The 10,574-nt window shown below is 31.7% G+C and overlaps 1 protein-coding gene across 1 annotated transcript; it reads right to left on the bottom strand.

The window, feature by feature from the left end:
• Window positions 1-3,681: 3,681 nt before the first annotated feature.
• Window positions 3,682-10,178, bottom strand: LOC132751037 (membrane protein BRI3-like). The gene is made up of 3 exons (XM_060741134.1): window positions 9,862-10,178; window positions 4,355-4,527; window positions 3,682-4,173 (listed from the first exon to the last, which is right to left on the bottom strand). The coding sequence occupies exons 1-3, from the start codon at window positions 9,887-9,889 to the stop codon at window positions 4,045-4,047; spliced, it is 330 nt and encodes a 109-aa protein (XP_060597117.1). The 5' UTR covers window positions 9,890-10,178; the 3' UTR covers window positions 3,682-4,044.
• Between the last annotated feature and the right edge of the window lie 396 nt (window positions 10,179-10,574).

Below are 10,574 nucleotides of genomic sequence, written 5' to 3' on the forward strand. Positions count from 1 at the left end.
TTCATTTGGCTCACTGTGTTCAAACTTCATTGGATGATTGTCCATATTGGGTAGAAGACCCCTATTGATTTTGGGGTCAAAGATCATGGTCACTATTACTTTAAAACTGAAAACAGTTTCTTAAGTTCCATTTGGACCACAATATTCAAACTTCATAGGAGGATTGTTATTTGAAGGAGGTAATACTTTATTTAATTCCAATGTCTTACAAATGCTTCATCTTTACTAAAAAAATCACTTTCGGGCATATAATGCTCCGCCTAGCGGTGCTCTTGTTATTATTGTGTTCTTGTTGAATATGAAACCATGACGAAATCACATTGTTAATGAATGAATTATGAAAAAGTAGCTTATTGATATCTGATTTTGAAAGATTACAGTCAAATATAAGGTCATTTCCATACTGTTTTATCTTTTGATTTATAAAAAGTTTCCATAATCCTTTATTGTCCTCATTTATATAATCGTTTGACCCAATTTGCCTTTACTACATTTAAAAAGGTATTTATATCGATCATTTTTAAGCCTTCATTTTTAACATTAAGTTTTAATATTTTACTGAAAATGGATATAACAGTTTAGGTAAGGCAAATGTTTTTATTACCATCACTTTACCCATAAGAGTCAGTTTTCTGTGTTGCCATTGTTTTAAGCAAATACAAAAGTTTCTAAGTTTGGTTCTAAATTTATATCTGTATTTATTTTGTAATTAGACGAGATAAGAATATCTAGAGTTTTTGCTGAATCAGATGTCCAATTGAATTTTTTATGTTTACAAAGTTCTTCATCACTTTTTGTGAGCTATCCCACTCGTAGAAATGTGGATTTTTTTGTATTAAGTTTTAATTCAGAGATTTTGCTACATTCCGTTTTGACATATACAAGTTTTTCAAAAGACTTCACTGATCCATCATTAACAAATGTTGCATCATCTGCAAAAAAGATTGCTTTATTGTTTTGTTCGCGATTTCTATTCCTTTAATTTCGCTATCTTTTTCTATGAAATTTGATAATATTTCTATACATAAAGTAAATAATGAAGATGATAATAGACATCCCTGACGAACACCCCTTTCTATATTAAAAGGCTCCGAAAAATGTCCATTATTGATAACTATACTTGATATATCAGTGTAAAAGATTTTAACCCATTGTATAAGATTTTTACCAAAATTAAATTTATCCAGACAGAAAACAAACCTGCAGCATTGTCAGTATTTATTTAACATCGTACATGTGTTGTTTTGACACACTTTCTAAATTATTGATAATTATAGACACAATTCTCCGCTCACCTATGTTATGTTAGACACCTAACCGAACATTATCATCAAATTCTGCAAATAACCAGAATGCAATACAGACTTGTAGAAACTCACACGAGCAAACAGAAAAATATACCTACCAGCGTCTTTTGACTAGTCCAACTAAGCATACTTAGCTCTCCGCATAATGGAAAAGAGCTGAGAAACAATATGTCGAAAGGTCTTACCAACTAGGGGTCGAAAAGTCATGTAAAAGAGATCTAAGAGTCAATGGGTTTAAAAGTTATCTTAATATTGTAAGGGGTCGGGCAGTCAATGGGTCTTAGTGTCTTTCTTGCCAATATAAGAGCGGTCTGCTTGAAGGCCTCGCATACATTTGCTTACTATGTGTATATCCTCCTGCTAACGTTAAGGAAATTATATAAATCAAATTCAACGTGTATATCCAGTACCGCTAGAATGTGTAAATAACGTAGGAATTGTGCAAAAGTAACACAGAACTGTGCAATTTATTGGCTAAAACGAGCACCGCGATAAGTAAATGGACCAATATCTTTATTTGTATACAAATTTGGAAGCAATTAGTTAGCGCATACGGTTGCTGAGACATTACATGTATACTTTATACCTCATCAAAAGTATTTCCATGAAAATGTTTATTTTTCAAGATCATTCGTGAAAATGACGACCTCATTAGCGTATTGATGGCGATTTTTAGTTTCCTTGATATCTTTAAATACAATAAAGTACATAGTACTTTATGATTTTTATATGCGGTATACCTGAGATATTTTTCAATCTACTCGTGTCATATTACACTTTATTTAGCAGATCAAACGTAATTGATACCATTTTAGAAGGTAACGCCGAATTCGTGAATGGAGCACTGAAGCAACGGCGGTTATCTCATTAAAAATAGCTGAATCCTATTTTACCAGCTTCCTTCTATTGTTATACGACACTTGTAGTTTGCCAAATGTCTAAGATATACAGAAATTGAAAAAACAATGTTTTTAATGTGTTAAATGTACATATTTATTTAACGAAACACAAAAGTCACCTTCAAAACGGTAATCAGGTTGACTTTCTCACGAATGATCTAAACAAGTAAACGTATTCCTGTAAAAATATTATGCTGGTAAAAGTATAATTTCATAACAGCCGTACGCTTATGTTTCTTTTAATTTAACTTTGATAAGATAGTTTGGTTTGTTTACTTACTGTGTTATTCGTTTTGGCAATAGCGTTGCACAGATTCGGCGTTACTTTTACGATAATTGCACATTCTGCGTTACTGGATATGCACGGCGAAATTTCATTTTCAATTTCATGGTAGCTATAACTTTGTAACAATAGATTTCAGCACTTGTATAGATCATGTTTGACTTTTAAAATCATAACTAGTAAGTCGGATATGAATTTGAGAAGACCATTTCAGCTCATGTCTTCCGAAGGATAAGTAAAGAAGTAAATCACCGGGAATTCCAACATCTGACAGTTTAGTAATACGTCCTTTGTGCCATACCCGATCAAAAGCTTTGTTGATGTCACGAAAAACGATTCTAATTTCCGTTCCATTATCTATTGTTTCACAGAAAGAATTATAAAGGATTGACAGTCGATTTAAAGTTGAGTCACCTTGACTGATATTCTGACAGAATTTTGATGCTAAGCAGATGATTGTATCCGAAGTTCGACTATTTAAAGCTTAGCCTGTTTGAAAAGACCTTTACGAATTAGTTGTTTAATTTCACCTGATGTCCACTTTGATTCTGTAGCTCCCCTAAAAAGTAAACAGTTTAAAATCGTGACATAAATTTAAGTATAATTTAACTTTAAAGAATCAAAACTCATCTTTTACACATGTAATAATATAGTTTGTTTCATATCAATATTACAAATGTCTCATTTAATATTAAATAATAACCATATGTTTCTAACCTCACAAAATCCAGATAACTCGCCAACCAACTTCTGTGATGAAAGCCTCGATATCATTTCACATGAAGCGAAATTAATTAGTGTCTTTAAAGTAAAATTTTCAAGTATTTAAAGTGGCATTTTGTAAGTTCAATAATTATAAGAAGTGAACATTACATCAATGCGAAAGTACATAAAAAGAATCTCTTAATAATCAATAAAATAATTGAAAAGTTCGTGTTTATGAAATGGTGGCATGACCTAGAATAAGCGGATTTTGCAATTATTATGATCAATTAAGCGTACCGATACAGCACAGATAAGTGTCACGAATAATATATTTATTTGTTCTGTATCATTGCCCCATTCGACAGTTCTATTGATTTTTAACATCAGTTGTTTACCAATCGATAACTGTGCTTTGTAAATCTCCATGACAAAAATCTTTAAGTCTCTACAAAACCATTTTTACGGGTTAAGATACAAATACAAACTGTTAATTTGGAAACAATCTTTATTATGTTTTGCAGAGACGAAATTAAACAAGTTTAAGCGAAAATGCACAATTTTGGACGTACGTTTAAGTAACAAGTCATTATTATTGTTATAGTAAATTTTACATCATGATTCTTTATAAAATATCATCGGTTGCTGACACGAATAAGTTATTGTTAATATATGCTTGATTATATGTAGATTTTGTCTATAACAATAACATGTTATTGGTTGTGTGCAATCCAGCTAGTATCAGTAATAATATTAAAAGGTTGAGCTTTAATTGTTCTAATAAAGGCACTGCAATTTGTCAAAAAGGTAAAAAGATATCACAGACAACGAAATAGCATGCAGGATAACAAGTCTATATTTTAGCTCGACAGTGAGTGCATCGACGCTCCGTCATCATCAAACAGCAGATTATACCAAGAGGAAAAAACAGTATAGCGATCAGTATACCAATTGTAGAGTAGTCGGACCTTGCAAACCCAAGCTGCAAAACATACATTCATAAAATTATTCCAATATTTCAAACAAAAAAATTCAATAAAATATCTAAATTCAAGAATTGTTTAAATAATGGCATGATTAAACTCAAATCTATTGCTCAAATATTTAAAGAAATGTGTCTTATTATCAGAAATTAATTATATATAAGGACAGCAAAAACATACACCGCAGTATGGACATGTTCCTCTGACTCCCTGTACACCAGGCTGTGAGACAACTACAACATTACTTTGACCGTGAACTGGTACGGGATGACCCTGCTGGTACGGAGCATAGCCAGGCTGTGTATATGAAGGCGGCTGCTGACTGTTATACGTTGCGAAACCGGTGCCTCCCTCTATGAAAATTAGAAAATGTATTTTTATTTATTCCAAAAAGTATCTCAGACAGTTCTTGTAATTTATAAACTATTCATATCAATTTTGAACAAATGCGTATAAAATCCGTACCGAATAATATCAATCGTAACACATTGTTGATTTTCCAAAATCAACCTGGAAACAACAAAGATTGAAAGTAGTTCTACTACGTGAAATTTGATGTGAATATTCAGTATTGTGCTATAAGCATTATAAGAATTACAGGTATTTACTGGACATCAAGCGGGAAATAAAGTGTAATTCGATAATATTATTGATAAAGAAAATGACCGGCAATCAGAAACATTGTGAAAATACCATTTGACAGCCATTTGAAAAACTGTACTTGTTTTGGATTATTAAAAATCAAAACAGTTAACGAAATGTTGCATTAGTAATTTAATATTTTATTTGCATTAATCCTAAAAGTCAACGTTTGTATAAGATATGATTAAATTAGATGACACGTTTAATCCTTTTTGTGGGGTACATTAAATCGAAATATCACATTCGCGCTGTTAATGTATTATATTAGAATATTACAGCACCAAATGCAAAATAGTAATTACACTTGTTGTATGTGAAATTAATTTAAGTATTCTTATTTTGATATTGTATTTCTTTTTCGACAAGAGTATTTATTCCACATCGTACATAAAATATAACCAATAACGTATCAGCATTTTACATCACGTGCTTCAATAGAAATAATTTGTCGAAACAATTTTATCAATTCAGTCTCGTTTTCGGTTCCAGTGTCTAAATATCTATATCAAATGCATATTGTACAAAATATAGTCTCATTTTTATTTTCAGAGTTTGAAATATCTCTATTAAATGCATTGGTACCCCATTTTGTACCACGTGTTTATTCTCGGGAGTCCAAAATCCTTCTCATATCCTTATTGTACTTGAAGTCATGCAGTTATGTCAAAATTTCAAAAATGGTAGTGTGAAATAATGAGATCATTTTTTAAAGCAATACTGACTCTATTGTACTCGTACAAGGTTGCAAAACCTGTGTCTAACTCGACAAGCCCCTCATCCAATATAGTTTTGTTAGATTATGTATTGATCTAGAAAATCAGTATTGTATAATAACCTTATACTATCGTATTAAATTCATAACACCGATGCTCTGCTTAGCTAATTATCGTTGAAGTCATGGGTGCACAAAAAGAACAGTAAGGTGCCACTGCTTGTAAACAAATTGTTATTAATAATAAATGAAATATTAAATGAATAAATAAATATATACACATGTTATTGGTATAACCTATAAAAATTGTAGACTTATGTTCATGTCAATATCAAGTTTTCCGGGCACGATAAAATATGAAAAGCAAGATCAACCAGGAAAGGCATAGGAACTCGAGAACGGGACCGCAGATTGCGGAGTATATTGTCGATCGTGTAACAGTTTTAAAAAACTTTTCTGCTACATCTAAATATCTTTTACTATTATCCGAGTATATGGCCTCAAAAATATATATTATCAATTGAACCCAATCTGTCTCTTTTAAAACTGGTCAAATTTTACGGTATTATAAAAAAGACAAGGAGTGACATCCGCTTATCGCCGCAACGTTTTCGGCATGAGTTTTTCCCCTTCGACTACAATTGATTACTTTTTTTTTTTCAGAATTTTGTTCCCGTTATTTTTGTCACCTATCAGGTATCGTCCGGATATAACGTTCACGGTTTATTGTTTACACGTGTTGACATGTATCTATAGGCGGTGTAACACCGCAAAACGTCCGTACCGCAAAACGTACGCGTGTGGACGTTTTGCATCGCATATCGTACACATGTGGACGTTTTGCGGTGCATATCGTACTTGGTACGTTTTGCGGTGGGAGTGTGTATTTGCGTCGCATATCTTCAATATTTTCTGTATTAAAATATATTCATTATAAACGTTACTTTTATTGGTTCTGTCACTTTCATATTGTTTCAGGTAAAGATATGACGAAATAAACATTAAAGTGCAATATTTTTGTGATCCTATATAATTCTGACTTTTTTATTTAAAAAAAGAAATATGCTTAAGCTGAGGATGTTTTTGAATAGATTTTTTATGGAATGGAACCAAGCAGAAGCAGCAGCAGAGATATAAAAATGATGATATTGAAATAAATGTAATCTTATAGACATACAGAAAAGGACGGCTATACGGACGGACAAACCAGGGATTGGACTGAGTGAATGACAAAAAATATTAAAATTAAGCTTTGCTTTTGACAATAGCTTTTCATATAATTGCATCAAGAAGTGGGGATGATTTTTTGTGTTCTTGTTGACTATGGAGGTATGGTTCTACCGTTCATTTTTACGGGGGATGGATGGGGACTTTTGACAGCGTAGTCATATTTGAGCGAGAGAGCTATATTGTCATGGAGATAGGGCCTTTAAGTCGCCTAGTCATAATTGAGCAAGAGAGCTTTCGTCGCGGGGAGCGGGGTCGGGATGGGAATCCTCTTAGCTCATAAATGAACTTGATCGAGACCTTATTGTTATACATATTCTGTATAAAAAAATTTAAGAATGGAGAAGAAACGAAAGCACTAACAAGGTGAAATATAGCGCGTTTTTTTTTTTTTTTTTTTTTTTTTTTTTTTTTTTTTTTTTTTTTTTTTTTTTTTTTTTTTTTTTTTTTTTTTTTTTTTTTTTTGTTAGATTTAACCTATAATCTAACTTTAGAGGGATTTTATGGTCATAGATATTCTCTTGAAAATCGTCAAGATTGAAGAAGAAATGAAAGCGTTGGAGTGGTAACAATGTGAAATATAACAGATATTGTAATTCAAGGGCAAATAACTCTGGCCATATTGCTTAGGGTATGTGGATGCTAGATTGGTAACAAGCTAAATTTGGACGGACAGACAGACAGACAGGCGCATACTCAGGTGAGCTGAAATTAACACACAAAAACACCTGATAATAACTGGTCAAAATTAACGAAATTTATATAAATTTTATAATATGGACGTTATGCGGCAGGACCATGCCTTTTTGCCGCAAAATGTACGTCAGGAAAATGTGGACGATATGGGCCGCAAAACGTCCGTATACGTACGTTTTGCAGTACGGACGTTTTGCAGTGTTACAAAAGGCGGCATTATAACGAGCGTATTCGTGTTTTGATTTGTAAACATGGAGAAAACAGACAATTTAGTAGTATGGTCCAACTGATTTTGCCTAACTGAAAAATGGAATATTAAAACATGATCCATAGATAAATATTTTAGGCACTCATCTGGTATTCATAACTAGGAAATATGAAAGTTTTCCATGTACTGAGTGATATAAAGAGAGTTCTAGAAAAATTAAAACAAAAATCAAGCATATCAAGGCGGATAACTTACGCCTAACGTTGCGGTAAATGGCGGATGTCACTCCTTTTCCTTTTAATACCGTAAATTTGACTGATTTTTAAATTAGCAGATTATATTAAATTGAGATAAGATAATTAAAGACCACCCGCTCGCATAATATGAGAAGATATTCAAAGGTCGGACAAAACAATATGTATAGCCTGTACGGATTCGGATTTATGCGCCGCAATATGCGGTCCTGTTCCAGAAAGGGGGCGTTCAATGAATGCAACACAAACACTCGACCATATCGAGTCATATCGATCTAATACAATGAACTATTGTCAATGCCTCAGATGTGTACCTTCTGTATGACAGAAAATATATACCCCGCAGTAAAAACTGTAAATGGTGAGTATATGATACCACCGAGACCATGCGAGGCATATGTTCTTAAAGATAGAATACTGACTGATATGGCAACTAAATAAAAAGGCGGATCGTGATCTTTAAAATATGAAATTTTCCTGCAAAAGCATCCTAGTATATCGTGTTGTCTGCTACACCATTGAATTTTTTGTAGTGAAAAGAAATGCGAAAACAATATGTTTAAAATGAGGTCAATCTCAGGTCAGGTTTAATATGATAATATCATCAAGTTTCAGTTGCCATGCTATTTATTAATACTGTCTTTCAAAGTAGCTTTAATTTCGGATCAATAAAATCATTTTATGAGAAAGTAAATTTTATATTTTTATTTATTGGATTGGTGCGTACATCATAATTGTAATAAGTACAAATAAAGGTTTGTACATTAGACCTCACACATAAATATGTTTTAAAAAGAGCGTTGACTATAAAATTATTAATGATAAAGGACACAAAATGTATACAAAATATCAAATCACTTTATGTGAACTAATTTCTAGAATGCAAAGAAAGCAAATAAATACCTAATATATACAAAGCTCTAAAAATAATGACGATATCATTTGAGCCTAAATGTGCCTTTGAATTGTGTTACAATATTTGAAGACGTTATGTTCATTTATATTTACCTGCGGAGGACTCATTTATGAGATAGTCTATTAAAATAATACCACTTATAAAATGTGATCTATCATAAATGAGAACGAACATTCGCAATTTTATTATCTGTTAAAACAAACGATTTTGAAAAAGTTATTTAGTGTATATATACACGGAACACCTGATATGTTTATCTTTACAGACTTGACGATGTTGACTTGTCCTAGTTTCCATGTTGACAAGTATTGATTCTGACTATAGGTAAACTATCGATTACATTATTGTGAATACTTAAAAAGCCAGTTGGACAGGAAAATCAGGTGAATCAGGTTAATATATACAGCATGAACTTTATTTTATAATAAGCAATATTAATAAAATCTGTTTATCATTGGTTAGACAGTTCGATAACACATTCTTTTTTTAAATTCTTCTTTTCAAATTATTTTATAGCTTAGTCATAATGACACACTGAGGCTTGTTTCATCTATAAGAGGATGCTTCCTGGGATTATTTATTAAATCCTATCTGATTATTTATTTGAATTCTTTTTATTTACATATTGTAATCTTATTTTATTATTATTTGTTTCTGTTTCGCTTGGTTTTAAGTCATTCTTAGCATTGTGACAATCCTTTGGCGTCTGTTTATTTTAACAGTGGAGTCCTCAGATGCTCCTCCGTGCACAAACAAGCACCTGAGTAGAAACGCTGACGTTCCGTAGCTACCTGAAAATCTTTTAGGCAATATGTATGTAACATCAGGAAGTATGGTTGTATATAAAGTAGAGACTCTAAATACGATACAGAATGGCTCTAATCTAATCTGATACTCTCAGCCGTATATCTATTTTAGTACCAAACACTTTTGTACAAAGGCAGATTATACTACAAGAGTGTTTATAATTTAGAAAAACATATTTGTATTATAAAAAATATATATTTTTAAATATTATAAGAAGACACTTACGTGCATTTTGATATGTAACCGTTGCCATTCCTTGTCTATGAAGTTTATTATTAGAAAGGCTATTAAAACATGAAGAATACCTTTCAAAGTGCTTTAAATAAAAAAAATGTATTTAATGTGTTTTCGCAACAAACAATTAATTGAATTTTTTCACAGTTTACATTGTAAGTATTGCTACAAAAGGTAAAAATAAGTCCACTGTCAATATACTAAGTAAGCCAATATTTAATTCTATCACCAGCAAGCTCTGTATGCACTGGTGATTCACATTGATCTGACCTAACAATGTCAATATGTTAACATTTCGCTCTCGTTAGCTTGTCAAAATTGATCGGTTTTTTTCTAACCATGTAACCATTGATTGATTTATAGTTATCTGAAACAAGGGCTTTGATCTTTCTATATATTAAATAATAAAGATCTAATGTGAAGAGATAGTGATATCTCGTGCTGACGTCATTTATCAACAAACTTAATTGGGTCAAGATTAAAAATAACATCTTAAAACAGTTATCTATCTACCAATACTTCTTCACACCCTGGGCAAGGTATCATATAATTAAACTAAAGGACCATTTCGTTTGCAGAAGTGTATAGAAATCCTAGATAAAAACTATTTCAAAATCTGTGAACCATTTTAAAACCTTATACTTTAGATATTATCAAACATCGATGTCTACAAATTGATAATATCATGTATATATGTATTAATA

This window comes from Ruditapes philippinarum, unplaced genomic scaffold, assembly GCF_026571515.1.
Source record: "Ruditapes philippinarum isolate M1 unplaced genomic scaffold, ASM2657151v2 ctg2387_1_1_1_1, whole genome shotgun sequence".
NCBI lineage: Eukaryota > Metazoa > Mollusca > Bivalvia > Venerida > Veneridae > Ruditapes > Ruditapes philippinarum.

What these genes read in the sequence shown, in the direction of transcription:
- LOC132751037 (XM_060741134.1), bottom strand. Translation starts at nt 9,889, where the DNA reads ATGGCAACGGTTACATATCAAAATGCAC. An exon ending in GGTTACATATCAAAATGCAC is followed by an intron (nt 4,528 to 9,861) that starts GTAAGTGTCTTC and finishes TAATTTTCATAG; the next exon opens with AGGGAGGCACCGGTTTCGCA. An exon ending in GAACATGTCCATACTGCGGT is followed by an intron (nt 4,174 to 4,354) that starts GTATGTTTTTGC and finishes TATGTTTTGCAG; the next exon opens with CTTGGGTTTGCAAGGTCCGA.